Source organism: Lutra lutra, chromosome 4 (assembly GCF_902655055.1).
Source record: "Lutra lutra chromosome 4, mLutLut1.2, whole genome shotgun sequence".
Taxonomy (NCBI): domain Eukaryota; kingdom Metazoa; phylum Chordata; class Mammalia; order Carnivora; family Mustelidae; genus Lutra; species Lutra lutra.
The window spans coordinates 111,661,146-111,686,561 of NC_062281.1; the positions used below are offsets into that span (position 1 = coordinate 111,661,146).

A 25,416-nucleotide genomic window follows, 5' to 3' on the forward strand; every position below is an offset into this window, starting at 1 on the left:
GAAGGAGATAGAAAATAGGATTTGAGTATTCTGTGCTTTGAAATAATTATCATGGGTTCTTGTCAACTCACCTTGTTGATCAGCATCGGCAGTTCGTGAAACAAGGGCACTGACCGCTGGAAAGGTAATGCTAGACATGGCCGCCACTGCCCCAGCAGCCCACATCATCCTGTAACCAAAAGCAGCAAAACAAAAATATATTCTTCACTGTACCTGTCAGTCAAAATATACACTTGAATTCAAGTTACTGTTACTGCAAAGTGGCTGTGGTACAAGGAAAAGGAGAACTGTACTTGGTCTATTCCTTCCTTCCTGTGTGACTCTGGGCAAGTCACTCTAAGGTCTGAGCAGCGGGTGGGGATGGGGAGTGTTAGAATACCATACGATACACATACAGAAACAGCATTACGTGTTTCCCCAGCCAGTATGACTCTGCAGGCCGTGTTCCCGAAGACTTGTGCTTCACTGTGAAGCTACTGAGCTGACCTAAGCCTTGGATGATCTGGGCTTGAAACTTGAAATAAGTGTTTTAGATCATTAAAATTGTGAGTGCCACTTCATAAAAACTAGTCTGGAAAACAAAACATCCATCAAAACACATTCTTGGGGCACCTGGGGGGCTCAGTTGTTAAGCATCCACCTTCGGCTGAGGTCATGATCCCAGAGTCCTGGGATGGAGCCCCACATCGGGCTCCCTGCTCAGAGGGGAGCCTGCTTCTCCCTCTCCCACTCTCCCTGCTTGTGTTCCTGCTCTCGCTCTCTCTCTCTGTTAAATTAAATAAAATCTTTAAAACAAAACAAAACCACTCTTGATGCTTACTACTATTCGATCCTAACAGAGGTAGTATGTTTGGGGGAATGAAACCTGAGTGAACCGAGTTCAGTCCCATCATCCTGAGCATGAAGGCGCAACTGTGCGGCCCAACCTTGACCTCACTACAGCCATCACCCTGCAGGCCACCAGACTGGCAAGAAAAGGAAACAGCTTCTCTCTGACAGGAAGCTGGGGCCAAAACAATAGGGCTTTGTCAATGAACTTCTGGTCTGTCATCAGTAATGATCACTGATGTCACATGTTTTTTTCTAACCAGAAAAACAAAGAAGGTAAATAACACTAGCTTTCAGGGCTTTGCTGCTTTGAGATTACATGTTTTATCCTAATGACAGACTGATACAGATTAAATGCTCATTAGAGATTTAAAAACGAATCTCATTAAAAAAAATGTCACATAGAAAATGTCACACCCCTCTACCCTCAAGCCATTCTAGAATATACAAATACACAAGTGAGAAATCTGTATTGTATACATTTTGAGAGAAAAAAGGCATAGTAGGAGATGGACTAAAATCTAATAATAAGCCTTAGATGAGAAGCAAATAAAAGTCTGTCAATTAGGGGCACCCACGTGGCTCAGTTGGTGGGGTGTCCAACTTGATTTTGCCTCAGGGTCCTGGGATGGACCCCCCCCCCCCCCGAGCGCCCCTCCCCTTCCACTCAGCAGGGAATCCACTAGGGATTCTCCCTCTCCCTCTGCCCCTCCCCCACTCACGTGTATGCTCATGCTCTCTACTCTCTAAAATAAAAATCTTTTAAAAAGTCTGTCAGTTATACCTCAACAAAGCTGGGAAAAAAAGGGCAAATATCAAAATTTTAAAAATTAAAATATACCTACCAAGGTTCTGAACCAAAGCCATACCATGCCAGCTGTAATATTTGAAATCCCAGACCCAATAAAATGGTGTTCTTATTTCCAATTGACCGCATAAGTAAACTCAAGACTATGGTCTAGAAAAGAAGAAAAACCAGAATGGAATGGTTTATCAGGAAAGAACTTTTTAAAAATAAAAACAAAAAATACTTGGTGACATCCTTCAGTCTGTAATATAAAAGGACTACCACTTTTCTACATTTTGGCATTTTTAGCAGTTGCCCTGAATGTATTTTGAGACTATTACTCCAGGTCATATAGAGCAAATGAAAGATCCCTTTGCTGACACAGATCCAGATCCAGGGAAGAAGAAAAGTGAAAACAGAAAAGTTGAACTTTCTATTCGGTACCTTTCTATTGACTGCTTAAATCAGAAATTGTAAGCAGTAGCATCAAAAGGTCTGAACAGGGGGCTGCTTGGGTGGCTCAGTGGATTAATCCTCTGCCTTAGACTCAGGTCATGATCTCAGGGTCCTGGGATTGAGCCCCGCATCAGGCTCTCTTGCTCAGCGGGGAGCCTGCTTCCAATCTCTCTCTCTGCCTACCTCTCTGCCTACTTGTGATCTCTATGTCAAATAAATAAATAAAATCTTAAAAAAAAGGTCTGAACAGATGATTTGGGGATCCTGGTTATGTAACTATTTTAAAAGTTTTTACGGGTCCAAGTTAATCCAAAATGCTTATCCTCCCTCTAAGCAAAACTGAAATAGTACAAGAATTACTCTCTATCCTTCATCTAAATTATTGCTGAAAGCATGATGCTTTTACAAACAGTAAACAGGTGTAAGTGTGATTTGGGAAACATACAGCGTAGGAAGGAAGCCTTTGGAAAAACAGCCTGGATCATGATCTTGGCTCTAACAATGTGACCCTGGGCAAGTTACTTCACACTGAAATAGTTCTGTCTCTTATAAAATGGCAATGAAGAGTATCTACTTCAAAAGTCTGTCATGTAGGTTAGAGGAGGTAAATGCTTAGCACTGTGCTTGGCACACAGTGCCAAGGTGTTTAATATTATGGGTTGAATGGGTTTTTTCTTTCAAAGCGAATAGAAATTCAGCAATGCTTTGGGAACATGAGAAAATATTTCTTGCTATTTTTAGAAAAAGATTTTATATCTTTTTAAAAATTTGTATCTCCCTCTGCCTACTGCTCCCCCTGCTTGTGCACTCTGTCAAATAAACAAACTCTTAAAAAAAAAAAATAAATTCTTTAAATTGAGGGTGCCTGGGTGGCTCAGTCAGTTAAGATCTGCCTTCAGCTCAGGCGATCCAGCAGTTCTGGGATCAAGCCCCACAATGGGCTCCCGCTTAGCAGGGTGTCTGCTTCTCCCTCTCCCCCGCCCCCCCCCCTCATGCTCACACTCCCGAAAAAAGCTTTAAAATAAACAAAATTCTCTAAATTGAAATAACCATTTAAGAGCTTAATCCGATGTAATCACAAGCCAGTGGAGAGCAAATGAAGAGCCCTGTAGGAGTTCTTGAACAATTAAGACTCCTAGATTTCTTCTTTCCGATTTCCCCTTAAAACACTAGCAAGTGTAAGAGTTCCACAAGGTATGGAACCTTGCTGGATTCCGTTCTTCTCAACAACCACAACCACAAAAGGGAACTCAACCTGAGTAAGCAGTTAGCAAAGAAAAACTTCCTGTATACAGGACACCCTAACTGAGAACACTGATTTTCTCCCGAAAGGCAGGAACTTCCTTAAGTATCTGTAGCTTTGTATCCCTAGCGGCTACTGTATGTTCTTAATATTTATAGAAAACATGATTTTTAAATATGTCAAAATAGTCTCAATAATGGGATAAATTACTTAGTGTATACAGTGTGCTAGACAAGAAAAATTATTTGGTGTCCCTTAATTTAGTGTAACTTACTTTGTCCCAAAGGTTAAATAACCAATTTAACCAAGGCGTATATAGCTAGTTAACAGTTAACTGACATCAGTTTTGGTCCGTTAAGCGAATATATGCCAAGTTCCTACTATATCCCACTGCTATTCTAGGTCTAAGGGAACTGACCCAAGGGTCAGAGAATAGGTCAAAGTACTGGTCAGCAAACAAAATACCTCATCTGGGAGGGAAGATGGACGTAAGTACACTGGTTTAGAAAGATCATTGTAGGTTGTAGCTGCTATGGAAAAAGATGAAATGGGGCAGTGGAATAGAGGTGTTGCTTGAACCAGGATGGCCAGAGAAGGCCCTTCTGAGGCGACAGCTGAATGGGGAGGGAGGTGGCTACATGAGTATCTCGGGGATCAGAATACTCCAACAAGTGGTAACGGCAAGTGCAAAGGCCCTCAACTGGAATATATTCAATAACAGGGATTATGGGACACAATGAGGTCATGTTGAGTCCAGGTTTTTTTCTGGTTACAAAGGAAAGTAAATTTTAAACAAAAGGATTAAAATTTCACTCTACAGGGGCGCCTGAGTACTTAGTCTGTTAAGGGTCCAACTCTTGATTTTGACTCAGGTCACAATCTCAGGGATGTGGGATCAAGCCCTGCATAGGGCTCCCTGCTCAGCATGGAGTCTGCTTGAATTTCTCTCTCCCCCTGCTCACACCCACTCTCTCTCTAAAATAAATAAAATCTTTAAAAAAATTCACTTTACAAAAATTACCTTCCCAAGTGGTGAATAAACGATAGGGAGACCACTTGGAGGCAGAGCCATGGCTCAGACTGGCTCCTAGTATCAGAGATGGGGAGAGATGCTTCAATTCGGAATGGATTTTGGAGGCAGAAGTAACAGGAGATACCATCTGAGGGACTGACTATGTGGTAAGGATAAAGAAAGGCAAAAATTCACAAATATGACACCAAAGTTTGCTGTGGCTCCAGCAACCAGGAGCATGGGATGCCCATCAACGAGGTGAGCAGTGCTAAAGGGAAGGAATCCAGATTTCAGTTTTGGTTATGTCAAATTTAAATGCCCAACATGTGTCAAACAGGAGCTCAGTCAGGGGCCGGCCTAGAGGTAAAATCTTAGGAGGTCACCAGCACATAGAGGACTAGATAAGAGCACTGAGGAAGGAAATATGTCCAACAATAACCCTGCACTCACATAAACTTTTATTTAGTGCCAAAGTTAGGCTTGCATGCCTCCTGGCACCAAAGAAGCGATGAGGCCTAAAAGCCCCAGAGGGGACGGCAAACATTTGGCTCCCACTGGAAAGTGTGTCTGTCCATGTTTCCAGATCTTCTCATTTGGGGGAAGAAGCTACACACACATATTTTCATATAACCTCCCAATCTTTAAATGGTTACTACTAATTTTTAAAGTAAGTATGTATGTATGATTTATTTTAAGATTTTGTTTTTTTAAGTAATCTCTATACCCCAATATGGGGCTTGAACTCCCAATCTCGGGACCAAGAGTCAAATGCTCTACCGACTGAGCCAACCAGGAGCCCTTTTTAAAGTTAAAGCAGAGGGGCGCCTGGATGGCTCAGTGGGTTAAAGCCTCTGCCTTCGGCTCAGGTCATGATCCCAGGGTCCTGGGATCGAGCCCCGCATCGGGCTCTCTGCTCAGCAGAGAGCCTGCTTCCTCCTATCTCTCTCTGCCTGCTTCTCTGCCTACTTGTGATCTCTGTCAAATAAATAAATAAAATCTTAAAAAAAAAAAAAGTTAAAGCAGAAAAATAAGCAATGGCTTCTAATTTAGCACTTAACTGAGTAGCGGGCACAATACAGGGTGCTCCAGTGACCAAGATGAATGTGCTATAATCCTGGCCTCACTCACAGGCTACTCTTCCCACAATCTACCGAGGCAAAAATAATAAAACATAAACAGAGGTAAAAGCAATAGTACAGTGTATTCTGTACAATGACAGAGATATACCTCAGTTAGTATGGGAACTCAGAGGACACTTAGAGCAGAGGGTGGGGAGACAGGAAGACCAGCAGGAACAAAGGCACAACGGCAAGCAGTAACACGAGCAGGCAAGCAACAAGTTATTCTCAACTGTATACTTGACATAAATGAGAATACAAGACAATTCTTCTACCTTTGGAGTTATATATTATACTTAATATTTTAGTTCATATAATGACAGCAACATAATGGTCATTTATCTATATACACTACATACTTCCATTAACTTGTTTTTTGAAGTGCAACTAATTTTCTCACTTTTTAAAATGTGATTCATCTCAAAAAATGGTATTTCTACATAGGCCTCAAAAGCTAAATGGTCACTTAAGGACCATACTCCTTGTGGGAGTATGTCCAATATGTCCAATGCTGGCTGGCTGGCAGCTCATATCCTCCCACACTCCCAAGTACTGCAAGCGCTCCGCACATAAGCCCAACCATGCCCCTCCTGTATCCACAGCTATTTTCCATTTTGTTTTTTTAAAGATTTATTTGACAGAGACAGACACAGCGAGAGAGGAAACACAAGTCGAGGAGTGGAAGAGGGAGAAGCCGGCTTCCCACTGAGCAGGGAGCCCTGGAGCAGGAAGCCAGTTGTGGGACCCTGGGATCATGACCTGAGGTGTTTAATGACTGAGCAACCCAAGCGCCCCTGTTTTCCATCTTCTACCTTTTGTGCTAAGTGCCCTCTGCTGAGCAGAGAGAAAATTTCCTCTAAAGCACCTTCACATCACTCCAGCAGTGTTACTGCCCAAATTTCTAAGGCATCTGCAGCTTCTATGATCAGTGACATGTGAAACAGCTACTCATCTCTTACGTGTCATTATAGTAAATGTTAGCTTGTTCTCTTCGTCTAAATCTTAAACAAAATATTACCAAATGTAATCTCAGCAATGTATGAAAAAGATAAAACATCATGACCGGGTTGGGTTTATCCCAGGATTCAAGGTTGGTTTAACATTCGATAATTCCTCAAGATCAACTCTTACTATTTGTACATTTTCCTTGGTGATATGCTTCAGAAAGGTATTTTTTAAAAAGCTATTTTTACATATAGGCAACAATATATTTTCCCCAAAGCTGAAGTGCACTTTTCTGACAGCCAGAAATGCACATTTAAATGCAACATTATTTCTGATTAAGGGGCTTCAAGATAAAATAGGAGATAGAATGGATATTAAGGAGAAAACATGATATAAGGAGCATTGGGTATTATTTAAGACTGATGAATCACTGACCTCTACCTCTGAAACCAATAATATATGTTAATTGAATTTAAATTTAAAAAAAATTAATAAAATGGAAGTTAGAAATAGTACTAATAATACTCAATGCCATATGAATGCAAGTGTGGGGCAATGGGTATCTTATAGAATTTAAATCTGAATTTGAAACTTATCACTAAACCTACCAAAAATTCATAAGTGATGAGATCTGCAGAAGGAATCCTACACCTAAGAGATGGTAAAACATCTGAGAGACCTAGGAAATGGACCCTGCCTTTCATTTTCTGAAGAACAGAATAAAACAAAGAAAGCTGCAATCTAGAAGACTAGATCTAAGGTAAGAAAGAGTGTTAGATTAGATCATCTACATCTACATCTAAGCCAAGCCAGAGAGGAAGAAATGGGTAGGACTTATTCACTGAAAGGAGAAAGACTAACTCGAGAAAAATTCTGGTCGCCGGAATATACTACTTGATCATGGAAAAGAGATTTGAGGCCAAGATGAAATACTCCTAAGAAAAATCCAAATTGCTGATTGATTAATATCTTATTTATCAACCAACCACTGGCTACCAACTGCATTTCCAGGGTCATTCCTCCGCTCAAAACCCTCTAACAGCTTCACGTCATTCCTCCGCTCAAAACCCTCTAACGGCTTCCCATCTTTCCATTAAGTCTCAGCATAACCTGTGAGGCCCCAGATGATCTGATGGTTCCCCCTGCACCTCCTCTCTGACTTAATTTCTTGAAGGTCGCTGCCTTGCTTGCTCTGCCAGAGCCGTGCTGTCCCCTGGCTGTTTCTCACACGTGCCAGCTACAGTCCTTCCTTAGAGTTTTACTTCTGTACCTGCTGCTCAGAATGCTCTTCTAGATATTCCCATGGCCTGCTCTTCATTCCTTTGGGTTTCTGCTCAAATGTCACCAAGTATCAGCTTGGCCTTCCCAACCCCTCCAGGTAAAATAACACCCATCCCCAGTCCCTCTGTATCCCCAGCACCATTTTTCTTTATCGTTTTTATTATACCTGACACATTTACGCAGACATATTTTTGAAGCTTCTGTCTTATCCCACAAGAATGCAAACTCTACAACAGCAGGGATTTAGTTCAGTTCACTGCTACACCCCCATGGCCTGACACATGGCAGTACTCAATAAATATGTGAGGACTGATATAAAATTTTTTACTTTATGCAGGTGTACTCTCTAGTATAAATCAATAAACTACCTTTCTGCTTTATACACTGTATAATGAGTAAAATGTGCCTATCCCCAAAATCTGATCCAAAGACTAAGTACACTTAATAAAAGTGAATTTCTGAACCTACAAGCCTCAGATTCCTGACACTGGTGACTCCACCAAGAAAATGTCACTTGAGAATCACTGGAGGCCCCATTGGGATGGTCAACCAGGAGCAACACTCTACCGCCTCACTCTAACTGAAGAGACTCACCTGTGCAATAATGGAAAGAATGCCAAGGACTGCTATAAATGCTGCAACACTTTCCGGTGAAAACTTCATTATCTAAAAGGTTTCCAGAAAAAGTAACATTAATAAAGACAAAAGTGCAACAAAACCCGTACTGATGCAAGTCCTTGTATATTAACACTAAATGGGCCAGAAAAAAACCCACAACTGATTTATAACCAGAATTCTTCAAAGGAAGACTCTGGCTTTCATTGAGAATCACAATTGTAACAACTGTCGACCGACTACAAATAATAGCTACTTAATTTAGATTCGGTAATTCTAAGTCTCTTAATTTAGACTTAGGTTTCATAAATTTGAGACCCCTATCAAGCACTCAGAATCCATGTTATAAATAGTGCACTGTTTTGTGATTTTATGGATATCGATAAAGGCTTGATCCTCCTTAGTAAGATTAGTGTCAAGGAGGAAAAACGAATGCTCTCAGTAGAGCTTGCTGCTTTACTGATACATGCCCTCCATGACCGAGAGACCGGACCAGACAGACGGATTACAAGCATCCCATCACTTCTACAGACAACACATAAGCTCAAGCCACATGCAGTGATGGGATAATCGTATCTTTCTGCAGAAGCCGCAGTCTTAACAGATACGCCTAAGGAGCATCAACCACTCTATGTAGGAAGTAAACCCCAGTGAGCTGTTATTTACAACACAGGAGGCATTTAAAAGTCTCTGCTATCACAGCTCTCGACATGAAATATTTTTGTTATGAAGGCACTAAACAGTGGAAGAAAAGTCCCCCTTGGCACATTAGGATTTTACCTGTCTGAGGTATAAAAAGAAGCTGGAGTATTGGCCTGCCTCTGGTAGGTAGGAGAGGAACACCGTGATGCAGATCAGCAGCACTATGGAATCTTGGCCCACTTTTTTTAAGGACTAGAATAAGAAAAAGACTGATATAAGATTTTACACCCGAACACTGAACTGTTTTTAAAAATATGCAGTGTTATCTTCTGGCAGTGTACATACAGACACTTAGCTATCTTTTCAAAATGTCTTTCATCCTCCCCAAACTATTCTGAAAAGTATTTCAAAATATTTTAAAAATACGTCAAGATGTTTTCCCCAAAGAAACATCCACGACAAAATACGAACACTGCACTGAATCATACATTCACTTTTTTTGCCAAAGAGAAGGAAAAAACGTAAACTTTTTACCGCAAAAGGGTCAGCCTGTTCCCAGGAAATGGGTGCCCCCCATGATGCTGGCCGCATCTTCTCGGGCAAAGACTCTGGCACAGCAACAAGGATAAAACAAATATCCAGCAACGCTATGGCTGTAGCCAGGACCACCACCAAGCTGTCCCCATACACACGGCCGAGGTAAGCTCCGATTGCGGGGCTGGTTACCAGACTTGCAGCAAATGTTGCTGAAACCTGCAATAAATCCAAGTGGACAAGAAGAGATTAGTCCGGACACCCTGACTCTCCTTCAGAGCTGCAGAACGCAGATTTACGTCAGTCTTCCTGCCACGCTCTCCCTTTCCAGGATCCTACCTGTGCCATTCTTATATTCTCTTCTTTTGCAGAAAGAGGAAAGAATTAGATTCTTAACTAAAAAAAATATGTAATGGCCTGAAAGAAGTCTAAAGAACAATGCTCTAGGGAAATCCACTGTCACTGTGATTTTTTTCCCCCAATATTAAAATTAAAATTTGATGAATGTTTACCTTGATGCATAAGGCTGGCTGAAATAAAGCTTAAAGACTTTGAGGTTTATCTTCTTTCTCATCAGTAAGCGTGTAAGTGCTAGTACAAAACTGAACTACGTGATCGTTTAGGTGGCAGAGTTAGGAAGGATAGGATCACAGGTCCTTGGCACTGAGTATATCACTAACCGTGTCTCTCTCAAACTTTGAGGAAGTCCACACACGTCTGGGGAAGATGCAGATTAAAGAGGACACAGGGGAGGAATAACTTAATCCCAGACGTGTCTGGCCTATTAGACAAAATGGCCGGCAAATAAGTAGACATGGCAGCAAGTATCACCTGACGGAGACCATGCTCTGTGCTGGAGAATTAGAAATTAATGTTGTCATACGTGAGCTGTTCCCCACCTTGTGCTTTATTCTGTCTCTGTGCCATTTTTGACTTCTGGATGGAGGATTTAACTTTACAGAAGTGCTTATGTTTAGCTGTTTATTAATAACTGCTCAAAAGAAACAATTCAACTTCCAAAGGCCAGTTATTTGACATGTACATAACAATGTAGTAACTTTAAGCATCTCACTATTAACCCAAATGTCCATCAGCTGGGGAATGGCTGAACAAAAAGAGTACATCCCATACAGTGTAAAACTACACCAAAGTAAAAGAGGAACTACTGGTAAATGTATCAACAGGAATGAAAGATGATAACTAAGTGCAGACAGAAAAGACCATGTTCTGTTATTTCATTTATATTTAATTTCTATTAAAAGCAAACCTACAGGGGCACCTGGGTAGCTCAGTTGGTTAAATCCTCTCTTAGTTTGGGATCGGGTCAAGATCTCAGGGCTGCTGAGATGGAGCCCCACATTAGACTTGTGCTCACTGCGGAGTCTGCTCTGCTTCAGATTCTCTCTCCCGCTGCCCCTCCCCCCACTCAGGTGCTCAGTAACAAACAAAATCTTTAAAAAAAAAAAAAGGCAAAACTACATAGACAGAAAGTACGCTGGTGATTGGTTGCCTGGAAGGTGGGTGGGGATGGATGGCAGATGGAATTTGGACAGATGGAAATGTTCTAAAACTGGATTGTGGTAGTATTTTGTGAGGGCAGATTTAGCAAATCAAAGATTTTTATTTATTTATTTTGGAGACAGGGAGCACTCACACATGCAAGTGGGGAGAGGGGAAGAGGGCCATCATCAACTTCATATTGTTTAGTGTTCTAAGTTTATGACTGAAATCAGTTTTGGGTTTTTTTTTAAGTTTCTCACAATAGGTATTTCCCCTAAAAACTTCCTAATCCATGATTCTTCATGTCTTTTGAATCAAAGACAGTTTCTTGTAAAACTAAGATTCTGGCTGACACAGCACGCAGTCCTTCTTTATCAAAAGATCCTTGTCCCATATTTGCTGACACTCATCACTGTCCTGCTTCGATCTCATATTGATCTGTATACTATCATGTCTCTGTTAGCCTTTTTATTCCTAGATTTAATGGACAAGAGATTACACCACCACCAACTACTTAATTTCTCAAAATAGTATTCAGAGGTTGGCAAACTGCCAGCTCTGGGTCAATCCAGCTAAGGATGGTTCTTACATTTTTGAAGAGATACACACACACATAGATACAGAATGAGACTCTTTGTGGCCCACAAATTCACAGAAACGTTCTGCTGATCCCTGACCTATACATTAGCCTATTGCATTTTAGAGTAGCCATTAAATATTAGTAATGTTTAAAAATTCATGACATTAAATAATTCCTTATTTTTAGTATTTTTTTAAAGATTTTATTTATTTATATGTCAGAGGGAGAGCGAAAGAGCACAAGCAGGAGGGAACAGCAGAGGGAGAGGGAGAAGCAGGCTCCCCGCTGAGCAGGGAGCCCCATGGGGGACCGGATCCCAGGACCCTACTAGGATCATGACCTGAGCTGCAGGCAGATACTTAACCAGCTGAACCACCCAGGCGTCCCAATTTTTAGTATTACTTAAAAAGAACTTCTATAAGGTAAAAATATTCTATAATTTCAAACCGACATATACGACTACTACTAAAAAATCAAAATTTATAAGGCTTTGTACTGAAAAAAACTTTTGATATAAGTCATCCATTAGATAGTAATTGATGACTTTATTATGAAATGTATTTTATACAAAGAAGTAAATTCTGTAATGCAAAGGCTTACACTCGTAATATGAAACAATTAAAAAACAAGGCATTTTCCCACAGATACAAAGAACAGAATAAACACACATACCAGTCCGTAAGCCATACTTCTTTCATGTTCTTGGGTTATATCTGCCACATATGCAAATACCACGGAGAAAGTCACTGCAAAAACCCCAGAAACAGAGATAACAGCAAAATACCACCTAGGATCGAAAAAAAAATTGACAAGAACCGTCAGAACAATTACCATTACACCGTAACTTTCCTTTATCCCTATAAGTGAGTTAGAGTAAAAAACAGCTAATTTCAGTCAATGGCTTACTAAGACAGTTCACGGATTCTTCTATAAATCATAAGCCATAGATATAAAGAAAATACACTCTTAGAAGTCACCCTTCAAAAGCAATTCAGTTACTACGCAGGAATACTTAAAATTGGACAATATATCCAGGTGAATATTTTACCCAACCGCTGAGCTGTTCAACGGCTTTGTTGTTGGTCTTACTAAAAAGAGCAACAAACTAAACTCTGTTGTAACCGATCCATTACTATTTCCCACCAGAGCACTACACAAAACGCAAAATTCAGTGGGTACAATGGAGAAACAAGTTACTCTATATTTATTTTATGCCTCTATAAACCAGATGCTTTTCCATAAGCTCTATCTGGCTTTTCAAATGTTGGCAAAACAAACATTTCAGTCTTCACATAGAAGAAACCTGTGTGGCAATACTCAAAAATGAAACAGAGAATAGACAATTCCTGTAAAGAGTGAAAAAAGCTATTTTAAAAAGCAAACTATATTTTGGTATATATGATTTCAAAATAACTGGCCAGGAATAAAAACTTCCTATTGTAATGTTGAATGTTTACTTTTAAAAATCATGTGTCATCATAATGAACTTTCAAATATTCCACTAGAGCTTTATTGCTTACTAAATTTTTTTTTTAAAGATTTTATTTATTTATTTGACAGAGAGAAATCACAAGTAAGCAGAGAGGCAGGCAGAGAGAGAGGAGGAAGCAGGCTCCCTGCTGAGCAGAAAGCCCGATGTGGGGCTCGAACCCAGGACCTGGGATCATGACCTGAGCCGAAGGCAGCGGCTTAACCCACTGAGCCACTCAGGCGCCCCTAAATTTTTTTCTAATACGGTTTTTCACAGCAAATGTTTTGTTCATCTCCTAGACTCCTCTGATAAGATTTCATTTGAGTGATTAGCATTCATCAAGGGTTTGGCCTTCAGAATTGTATCTATCTAACCTACAAGAGGAAGATCCTGGCTCTTATATTCCCTTAGTCTTTCTAGATAGCCATGGAAAATACAGCCCATCTATGATGCAGAACTAACATTAGTATGCAGTGGAGTAGAACATTAGGAGAATTAATAAAGCTACAACAAAACTGGGCTCTATCACCTTGAGAAATCATTCTCATTATTAGCTTTCCCTCCCTTCCTCCTCAGTGAAAGAATCCTGATTTCAGTTAAGGAGGCCAGGAGCCTAGCATCTTGTAACAAGGAGGAGCATATGCCTGAAATTTGACCAGATACAAGCAGAGGTTGGATGAGAACTGTGTAGTTTCTTTATAGGAAGGCAGTGTGCTCTTCTTAGCCATTCCTTCTGTCTTGCTGCCTGAAGTGTGACACAAGCTGGAGCTCAGGCAGCCATATTGGACATTGGAGGTGCTAGCAGAGGACGGCAGAGCACAAAGATAGAAAAGGTCTGGTTCCCCAGAACCGCCAAACCAGCTCTACACTGCTCAACTCCTGACTTCTTTTATATGGAGAAAGAAATAAGCTTCCTTGATGTTAAGCAACTATTATTTTGGGCTGTGAAATCCAAAAGCAGTTTATCGCCAATAGTCTACACACTTCCTATAGTAGTATCTAGCTCTAAAATCATTATGAACTATTACTTAGCCACTATATTTTTAAGGACCCTCTGTTATCTGCATCAAAGAATACTGGAAGAATAAAATTAAAATCTATATAAAAGGTAAGATGGCAAAAAGGTGAACGAAATTAAGGACTATTCAGAAAACAATGAAGAGAAAGATATTTAATCATTGTGATCTGATTATGCACATACCATGGGCTGATCTTCATTAAAGGAATTGGGGCACATGTGAAAAATACTGTTAGCAGCAAGAAGGATTTCCGACCCCAAACATCAGAAAGAGCACCAATAAGTGGGGCACTGAGGAATGACAACAACCCCTAAAAAAAAGTAAATGAAAAAAAAATGTATACAATCTATACCAATGAGCCAAAAATAAATCATTCTACTATCATAGAAGAATTTTTTAAAGTTTATTTCTAACATAAGCATAATACCACCAAAACTTTAGATAACTTATTTCTTGTCTATATAAAATTTAAAACTTTCCCAAGATTGTCTGGAATCACCTGCAGGGCTCTGGTTGCACGTTCATATGAAATGCTCTAATGAATTCCCAACACAATAATTTCACATTAGCAATTCTAGAAAGAATATCATGTTAGTTATCTGTTTTTATATTCATAGGCTAATTTTTATATTCATAGGCTAACTACCTATTTATAAACCTTGTTGGTCAAATGAAATCAAGAGTAGAGAGTATGCACAATAATCAAGACTTTACCATATGGTTCTATATTTATGTATTTTTGAATAGTTCTTTTCGCTTCAGGCTGTATTTTTGTTGTTAGCTTATAAAAGCATTTAGATCTCTGAAATAAAAATGCCACACATAAATCTGTTATGATGTGGTTTATCATTATATGTAGTTGTCTGTATTTGAGTCAGATCATTTTTAGATGACCAACGAAAATAAATATATTTTTCTTTAATAATAAAGATCATATTTAAAACCCAGTTCATTTTTGAAGTGTTAAGCAATCCCCCAAGATATACTCAAATTGTAAAAATTAACAGTGAATTTGTCTATTAACTAACTGTTATACTGGCAGAGGTATACACACGAAAGTGTATGTGCCTGTGTGTACATTGGCAAATACATCACTGATCCTACCTTTACTCCTTGAATTAAGCCATTCATCAGAAATGTATGTTTGGGAAAGGTTTCATGTAATACCTAAAGAAAAAACACAAAATAAAAATCTCATACCACATTTTACTCTCAGTTAAACTTCTACATTTATATTTTAAAACATACCTTCACAAAATTTTATCTCCTGTAAATTTTCAGATTTGTCTGATGCTATACATTTGAGTAAGTACTAATAATAGCAAACATTTACTTGGAATTTACGATGTCACAAAACACTAAACTGGGCACTTTACATATATTATTTCCTTCAATTCCTCTTAATGATCCTACAAGAACACTGATACAGGCAGAGGTTAAGCATCTTACACATGATTACATAGTATGTAGCAAAACTGAAACTGAACACAGGAAGCTGGGGATTGAAAGTCCATGCTTTTACTTAGTATGCGGTGCCTTCACTATTTGCCACATACAACGGACTTACAACTCCTTTACAGACAGGTGCAGGCATTATTGAGATAGGAGACTGGGAGAATAGGGAAATTTTAATTGCTAAAAAGTGAATCTAGAAAGACACCATAACATAAGAAAAAGAAATCCCCACCTCTGAAAATGTATAACAAGTTAGTCTATTCTTTCTAAGACTAAGTCTCAAACCACATAACATTAATTTGTTCAATGGGCAGCAAGTGAACCACTGGGTAGCCACTGGTTAAAAAAGCAACTGGAGGGAAAAATGACTGAAAAAATAAGAAGGAACAGCTACAATTTTTACAGCCTATCTGTCAGAGGCTTTATATATACTTTTACTTCATGCTAACAACATTATGGGTTATATAAAATATCACTCTACAGATGAGGCAACCAAGTTCTTGCTTGACCTAAAAGCCACTGCTTCTTCCATTATACCATGCTGTTTCTCCAAAAAATATAAGAGAGAATGGCAATATGGAGAATAAGAAAGTTGGGAAATCTCTTTAGGAAGAAAAACTATGCTGAGTGTACATTCTAACCCCATTACAGGGATTAAAATGCTCCCTTTTCTTCAGTTACTCTTATGCCCAAAACTAGAAATTTAACAAAAACAAACTCACATATAAAAATAAAGAAAATTAGAAATGAAATGTTTAGTCAAAGAAAATCATTAACATGGGAAAAAACACATATTTATGATATTCGTTTATTTTGTCTCTATATTTTATATGATATATATTACATATTTTCTCAACTGAAGGGGATTTTGACCTCCAGGGGTTATATAACAACGTCTGAATACATTTTTGATTGTCAAAATTTGGATGGGGAGCTACATCTAAGAGGCAGAGATCAAGAATGCTGCAAAACACCTTATAGCACGCAGGTCAACCCCTCACAACAAATAATCATTTGGCCCAAACTGTCCATAGTGCTAAAAGCTTCTCTAAAGAACCAGACAGCAGGTATCTTTTTATAGCTTTGTAGGCTATACAGTCTCTGTCACAAGTATTCAACTCAACAAAAACAGCCAAAGACTATATGTATAGGAATGGTCTGGCTGTGCCCCAAATAAATTTATGAAAAACAGGCTAACATGATGTATAGGATTTGCTCTATATATCTGGCCATAGTTTGCCAGTTCTTGCACTAAAGGAAAAGATTTAAACTCCCTAAAGTGGTATCTCCAAACTTTTTGCAACAAATCAAATACAGTTTCCTTCCAATAATTACTAAGGGCCAAATCTTTGTAGGGACAAAAAAAAAAAAAAAAAAAAATGTGTGTTACAAAGAATGAAGACCATAACGAATGCCTACAAAAAGCTTTATGATATGCTAGATCTCACTGCTAATGATTCACTTTGCCAAGCTACCTTCCATTCCAACAATCTGGTCTTTCACCATTTTAAATATTCTCATGCTTTCCAATATTCACTTTCATACAGGACATCATCTCCATCTGGCATGTTTGTTCCCCTCATCTTGCCTCTCTAGCCAACCCCAAACCTTCCAAATTGCACCTCTGTCACCAAACTTTCCTGTCCAAAGCAATCATTTCCTCTTTTAGAGCCGACAGGAAGTGATTATAGCACTCAACAGTCACAAAGAGTTTGTGAAATTTCTTTTATCACTGAGCTACTTGGCTCTAGTATTTTTCAGTTCTTCATGTATTTAGCATTTATTTCCTTTCAATTATATTTCAGAGTCTTAAGGACAGGTACTAGATACACTATACCTTGCATTTAATATATCTTTATCTTGATTAGTGCCTCACAGAATGCCTTCATATAGTAACTACTCACTAAATGCTCATAATTATCTGATACACTGTTTCCAAAGTGACTTAATATAATAATTATGCAATTTAGCTAATGTTACAAAGTAAAAACCTTTACAACCCCCAAAAGGAATATAGTTAAATTTAGGGCGCCTGGGTGGCTCAGTGGGTTAAAGCTTCTGCTTCAGCTTGGGTCATGATCTCAGGGTCCTGGGATCGAGTCCCTCATCGGGCTCTGCTCGGCAGGGAAACTTCCCCCTCTCTCTCTGCCCACTTGTGATCTCTATCTGTCAAAAAAATAAACTCTTAAAAAAAAAAAAGTATTGTTAAATTAAGATAAACAAACATTCCTGTTTTGATTTTTTTTTTTTTTTTTAAGATTTATTTATCAGGCAGGCAGGCAGAGAGAGGGGAGGAAGCAGGCTCCATGCTAAGCAGAGCGCCTCATGCAGGGCTTGAACCCAGAACCCTGAAACCATGACCTGAGCCAAAGGCAGAGGCCTAACCCACTGAGCCACTCAGGCGCCCCTCCTGTTTGATTTTTTTGCAAAATTTTAACATAGAGACAAATCTAACAATACAAATGTAAAGATTTTTAATCTGTGAGGATCCTTTTAGCACTGGACATTAGAGCCAAATAGGAAAAGATATAGTATTTCCCAAGAAATTTTACAGGTCATAAAATTTATGGAATTCTAAAATTTTTAGAAGAAACAGTCCTTAAAATATTAAATGCCTCAGGACTATCTCTGTAGCAAAGGCTGCTAAGCCATTTACATAGAAGAAATACTGGAGAATTTTGGAGAATTCGAGTATAGGGTCTCGCTCCATAACACACATTGCATCTGAGCATCCGGGACCATCAAACACTGGCCTAGTTTTTCCAGAACCATAGGTCAAAAAAGTCAAGTCACTTCTTAGCATTATGGATTCTTAAACCTATTATTCTCTTTGTCTAATATATTATCATCCCTGATTGAATACCCACTATGAACCAAACATATAGCCTCTCAAAGTGTTAGACTTCAGTCCTTAAAAAATATTTGGCAGTCTAAAATTCTTTGTAGTGAATGTAAATCTCCTTGTTGGTGGAGACTTCACCATCCTCCCTTGGGCAGGTCTTCCACATTAAAACACAACTTTGGTTCTTTCACTGTGTTCTAGAGGACACAGGGTTCTAGAAGTTCTATAAGTTTAAGACTCAAAGACAATGGAAATCACATGAAATTTTTTAAAAAGAATTCTTTAACTTCACATTGGTTTTGAAAACTAAGGCTAGGGGCTCCTGGGTGGCTCAGTAGGTTTGGCGTCATGTCATGGTCCTGGGGTCCTGGGATGGAGCCCCTGCATCTAGTTCCCTGCTCAGCAGGGAGTCTGCTTCTCCCTCTGCCCCTCCCCTGCTTGTGTTCTTTCTCTCTCTCTTAATAAATAAATACAGTTTTTAAAAAAAGGAAAAAGAAGACTAAGGCTAATAAATCCCAAACATCATAATCCTATTTATTATAATTAATGTATCTTAACATTGGTTATCTGTTAAATGAATAAATCAAAGAAAATCTTTGAAATTTAAAATGCTGGAATGGGGGCGCCTGGGTGGCTCAGTGGGTTAAGCCGCTGCCTTCGGCTCAGGTCATGATCCCAGGTCCTCGGTTCGAGCCCCACATCGGGCTTTCTGCTCAGCGGGGAGCCTGCTTCCTCCTCTCTCTCTGCCTGCCTCTCTGCTTACTTGTGATTTCTCTCTGTCAAATAAATAAATAAAATCTTTACAATGCTGGAATGCCTCCCTGGCTCAGGCAGTTAAGCATTCAACTGGGGTCATGATACTAGGGTCCTGGGATCGAGTCCCATGTCGGGCTCCTTGCTCAGTAGGGAGCCTGCTTCTCCCTCTGCCTGTCATTCCCACTGCTTATGTGGTCTCTGACAAATAAATAAACAAAAATCTTAAAAGAACAAATTTAAAGTGCTAAAACTTTACAATTTTTGAGAGCTATGTATGGAGAGATAATGACTTAAAATACAAATAAACTGGGGCACCTGGGTGGCTCAGTGGGTTAAAGCCTCTGCCTTCCACTCAGGTCATGATCTCAGGATCCTGGGCTCTCTGCTCGGCGGGGAGCCTGCTTCCTCCTCTCTCTCTCTCTGCCTGCCTCTCTGCCTACTTGTCTATCAAACAAATAAATAAAATCTTAAAAGAAAAAATACAAATAAACTGAATTATAACTTCATCTTCATTCTTTTTTTTTTTAAGATTTTATTTATTTATTTAGAGAGAGAGAATGAGAGAGAGAGAGAGAGAATGAGAAGTGGGAGGGTCAGAGGGAGAAGCAGACTCCCTGTGGAGAAGGGAGCCCGATGCAGGACTCGATCCTGGGACTCCAGGATCATGACCTGAGCCGAAGGCAGTCACTTAACCAACTGAGCCACCCAGGCATCCCTTCATTCTTCCTTTTTAAAAAATAAATGTTAAGAGCCATGACTCTCTAGATTATAATCCATTTCAAAGCACATAAAATGGAAATAAAATGTTTAAAGTTAACTTTTAGAAAGAGGGTGAAGTACTATGATTTGGTGCCTTCTTGTACCTTGAAATCTCCCTCCCCCATGTCCCCAACACCAACATGGGGGTGGGGAGTAAGGGAGCATAGGAGTTTAAAACAAAGAAGATTGCCAGAAAGTCAACAACAAAAATTTGAAAGCAAAAAGCCTCAAAGTGAGCAAAACCTTTTTAAATCCACACTGAATTAATCTATTGGTTCTTAATTAGTGATATATACTAGATATATGAGAATCAATTCTAAAAAATATACATCTGGGCCTCACCCTGAAAGATTCTGACTTTTCAGCAGGACAGGGTACAAGGCCCAGATATTTTGATAAAACTCCCCAAGTATCATTAATATTCACTTCTAGTAAGAAAAAAAAAAATCAGTGACAAATGCACATTTAAACTGCTGAAAATGTTCATCTCTGGTTGGCTGATTTGTCCTAACAGGAAAAGTAAAGTTTACCCTGAAGCCAAGATCTCTTATCAAACTGTTGATGCTTGACTGGAGGGGTAGGTAGGATTGCAGGGGAATTTTTGTCCTTACACAATTCTATATTGCTTTATGTTTTACAACAAGCATACACTGCATCTCTTATTATTAAAAAAAAGTGTAAGGGCCTATTTATCCAGAGCGGCCCCACCTCGGTTGAACAGCCATTTTGTTGTTCATGTAGTAAACTTAAATTGACCCTCCCCCCCGCCACCCAGGGGAACTTACTTAGAAGCAAGTCCAGGAAACTAGTCCCAGGTAACAAAGCCCAAATACAAGGGTGGGTCAGGTTAGGTGGAAATGACAGCCTGAATGCAGGGATGGGTCAGGTCAGGTGGAGACATCCAATCAGTAGAGTGCGCATACTGTCTCCCTAGCTACCAAGGAGTGTAGGCCCCGCCTTTTGGGTGCCAATTCTGACCAAGGAGATAGGCTAGTTCAAATGTCTACTATAGGGTAAATTGTAATTCAATTGGCCACCCGTGTGTGATCTAGCATGACTGTGCAGCTTTCTCTGTGTGTACAATCTCATTTGCCACCTGCATGTGGCCAGGCCCAACCATATGGCCTTTGCTCTATAAAAGTTAGTCTGTGAGGCTGGGAGGGGTTGCTCTCTCTCTAAGGGGCAGCCCCGACCTGGTCGGTTTGCGATCGGTTTGATTCTTGATACTTGGCTCGAAATAAAGCTTTGCTTGACCTTCGCTTTGTATCAGTCTTGCTCCTTTGACCATGGACCCATTATTGGGGGAACCAACACTGGGGACCCAACAAAAGTAACATATATTATATAGAGAAAAGAATTATATATACATGTGCTTCCACACACAATTTTCTTTAGAGATATTTCACAGATTCTTGCTATTCCAGGCCTGCAGGCTGCAGTTCCTGAAAGAATCTGCACTATAACAAATCTCGGCATTTAGATACAGTCTAATCAGGACAGCTCAATCCTTGTTTTGCCTAGGTCTGTCCCACCCCATCCCCACCTGGATCTCCCCATTACACAAAGAAAAATGTAGAACACAAAAACTGCAATTATTTAAAAACATGTATACATTACAGATAAGAACTACAAAAATAAAATTCTGAGCCTAATACTCATTAATATGTAAATTTTTTTCTGAGGACACTTGACCTTAGAATTGTTAATGAAGTAAAATTGGGAAAAGATAAAGAGTAAGGACTATGATAGTATTACAGACAATTCTTCCTAATAACCACAACTCCATTTCGCCATTTAAAAATTCAGATATAAAGGACAAATACAGGAATTAAGAATACTGTTTTAACAACCATGGCGAAGAAATTCTTGCTATAAATCAAATAATTGGCAATGTTATAGATATTATTACAAAAAATAGAATCATGCTGGCAAAAAAAAAAAAAAATCATTAAGTCCTCCCAAATTAGCAACTTTCATTTTCCTGATCAGAACGCAATTCAACATTTTATAAAGTAAAAAAAAAAAAAGAAAAAACAAATCAAAAGCACTACCCATTTTTTAGCTAACAAAAAAAGTAAAAATATACTAAGCACAAAGTTAGCTACAATAAATGAACTAAAAAACAAGCCTTTACATCTAAATAACTGGACTCTTTCCTGTTCTTAAAGAAGACAGTCTTCTTTTTCCAATTAGGAAAAAAAATATCAAAGTTAGACAAAAACCTGACCTATCTGAAGAATATATAACAGAAGCAAATTTTAAAAACTGCTATATACACTTTAAATCCTGTTGACAAATTATGGAAATATCACAAAAAGCTTTTTTGATGGCTCACAAACAACTACCCAAAACATTTTAATCTCTCTTCTTAGCTACCCTTCAGACTGCCAATAATCTTAACTACCTAAATCATAGGTATGAACCACTTACTCCCAGCCTTCCCCTAGGTTTAGCACTGGAACAAAGCAAGCCTAGTTTCAAATACCAACTCTGCAGTTTACTATCATAGTAGTTGCAAATAAGCTGCTTAATTTTTCTAAACCTTAATTTTCTCGTGTGTATTATCAGGCTAATACCTCACCCATAAGGGGACTTAGACGATTAATAGTGATAATGCATTTCAAGTGCTTAGGACTGTGCCTGAACCACCATAATATAAATAAATATAAATGAACTGCTTACTATCACAAAGCTCAAGTACTTTAAACTAGGACTGATGCTCCACCAGATAGATTTATATGTTAAACTGGTAGTAGACTATAAAACAAACAAACAAACAAAAAAACCACGCTGGAACATGAGGGAAGCAAATATAAGTGTGAGACCACACAGTTATCACAGCACCTCAGTAACCCATGACATCAGGTTATTACAATATAATGAAGTTACAAATGTCATAATGAACTTGCATCACCTGATGAAGTTCCAAATCAGAGTACAGCATGGATATGAAGGCAGGAAATGTATAAATTAATTTTTGAAGGACTCCCATCAGAAATCATTAAATTAAAAAAAGATCAGGTATTTTAAAAGTCCACATTTCAATTATTTTGAAAATCTATTAATGTACAATTGATGACCTATTACAAGTAAATCCTTTTTTTTTTTTTTTTTGGAGAAGATTTTATTTATTTGACAGAGAGAGAGAGCGCGCGCGAGCGAGCACAAGCAGGGGGAGCAGGAGAGGAAAAGCAGGAAGCCCGATGTGGGGCTCAATCCCAGGATCCTGAGATCATGACTTAAGCCAAAGGCAGACACTTAACCAACCAAGCCACCAAGGTACCCCCAAGTAAATCCTTCTTAAAAAGTAAAAGATCTCAATGAAAACAAACTCAAATCAGCATTCTTACAATTACATGTCAGGGAACTGCTACTATTCAGGGAACTATTCTAACTTGCAATGCATGATTTATTTATAGAAGAAACTGTGTTTACTTGAAATTTCCTGTTCTTATGAATTGTGTTTTTGTTTTTTGTTTGTTTTTTAAAGATTCTGTTTATTTGACAGAGAGAGACAGGGATCATAAGTAGGCAGGCAGAGTGGGGAGGGGGGAGAAGAAGGCTCCCTGCTGAGCATAGAGCCCGATTCGGGGCTCGATCCCAGGACCCTGAGATCATGACCTGAGCCAAAGGCAGAGGCTTAACCCACTGACCCACCCATGTGCCCCCTGAATTGTGTTTTAACAGTACTGATGAATATGCCCTATATATTCAAAGCAACTATTAAACATCCATATTTTATGTAGCTCCAGTAATGATTATGTAGCCATATAATATGTAGATACATAGAATGGAAATTTTCTTTCTTTTTTAGAACATAAATCTACTTATATGATCATATAATTTATTTATAAAAGTTTTTGTGAAAACCTTTCCTGTGTAATGAGCAATCTCAAAAAATGTAAGGAAGCATATCACTTTAAAATTCTGTTAGATTTGGTAAGCTATACATTTATCCTAATTACACCTTTCAAGGTATTACTTCCATAACTACTCCTTCCTTTATTCCATTCCCCTGATCTACATCAAAAGGAGAAAACTAGTTATCATCTGAATTGTTTGGACTAGCAGGGATGTCTTTTCTAAGGTTCCAAACCTTGGGATATTTGGGCAAAATCAGCTTAGGGCTGTGAAAAGGCTACCTCTCGAGACTTACCCTAACCTAAGAGAAACTTGCATTTGGTAAATGCAGCTGCATGAATGAATCTCAAAATAATAATGCTGAGTAATTCAGGTCATAGATAACATTTTTACTAAGCCTCTCAGTTTAAGAATCCCATCTACCCTATCCAGAGCGGGGAATGAGCCCCTGCTTACCCAATGGCAGTATTCACAAGAAGAATCCCACCCAGCCAAGCCCTCCCCACAAAGGGAGAAGTAAAGGTTGAAAAGGACAAATAACCAGTAAAATACAGTATTGAAGAGCTGATAATATTGGTGTAAGAATTCACCATGGAAAGGTAAGAAAAAAAAAAGGACCACCTTTCCAACCCCCCTGAAACGGAACAAAAAGAGATTTAAGTCCATAATAAATAAATTAAAAGATTACTTACCACCAAGGTGGGTGCTGTCAATAATCCCCAAGCAAAAAACTCCAAAAAGATGACGATAACTGCATGGTAGACACTAGGAGAACCTATTCCTTGAGGCTATAAAAACAGATTTTAAAGAAGTTAACAGTGCATTCCGGAATGACTAACAATTATGGCAACAGTCAATATTTACTGAGATCACACATGTACTGGCACTATGTGAAACGTCTGAATAACTTGCTGTCCCTATCCTCAAGGTAAGCACATGTGTCCCTGTCCATCACATAAGCATGGTGTGCAACAGTAACACAGAGTCTAGGGTTGGGATGGGAATATCAGACTTCCCGAAGGAAGATTAAAAGGACGAAAAGGCGTCAGACAGACAAGGGTGAGGGGTGGGAAGGCGAATAAGAGAGGTCAAGGCCGCAGCCTCTATCAAAGGCTGTAAGGCTGGAGAGCAGGAGGCATGACAGGACTCTGAGAGTTCAGTACAACTCAAGCATGGCCGGCTGCACGCTGGGGTTTGAGAGGTGAGCTAGAACTGCACAGGGACTAGCTTCCATGCTCAGGAGTCTGTAGTTCATTTTGAAGGCAATGGGGAGCAACGAAAGGATGTTAGGTAAGACTCACGTGATCAGATAAAAGTTTTAAGAAAGATCATTCTGGCAAAGGTGTAGCAGATGAATGAAAAGTAGGTAAAAGTGAGGAAAGTTAACAGTCAGGAGGCAACTGCACTAACCTCAAAACATGAATGAACCAAGTGGCAAGATATTAACATGGCTCAAAAGCAGAACAGGCCCCAGAGTAGTACATCAGTAGATCTGGGATTTGATACACAGAAGAAAGAAAAATACAAAATGAAGTTTATACTGCTGTTAACAATGTCTTAAGAATTACTTTAGTTGTTGAATTTTGTATTCTAGGGCAATATTAAATTGATGGAAGAGCCAATGACCTGTAACATTAATGCAGTCTCCACTAACAGGTTTCTATAATAAAAAGACAAGTTTAATCAATACATATTACAATGTCATGCATAAG

General features: G+C 39.1%; 1 protein-coding gene across 2 annotated transcripts in view; it reads right to left on the reverse strand.

Moving 5' to 3' along the window:
• MFSD14A (major facilitator superfamily domain containing 14A) overlaps positions 1–25,416 on the reverse strand; it is a 38,587-nt gene that overhangs the window by 2,730 nt on the left and 10,441 nt on the right. For both annotated transcript variants that reach the window (XM_047728058.1, XM_047728059.1), the window contains 9 exons: positions 24,397–24,492; positions 15,136–15,198; positions 14,214–14,341; positions 12,214–12,328; positions 9,462–9,680; positions 9,066–9,179; positions 8,265–8,336; positions 1,674–1,786; positions 72–169 (listed from right to left, as the gene is read on the reverse strand). In XM_047728058.1, the coding sequence (XP_047584014.1) occupies positions 72–169; positions 1,674–1,786; positions 8,265–8,336; positions 9,066–9,179; positions 9,462–9,680; positions 12,214–12,328; positions 14,214–14,341; positions 15,136–15,198; positions 24,397–24,492 (1,018 nt within the window). The remainder of the gene's footprint in view (positions 1–71; positions 170–1,673; positions 1,787–8,264; positions 8,337–9,065; positions 9,180–9,461; positions 9,681–12,213; positions 12,329–14,213; positions 14,342–15,135; positions 15,199–24,396; positions 24,493–25,416) is intronic.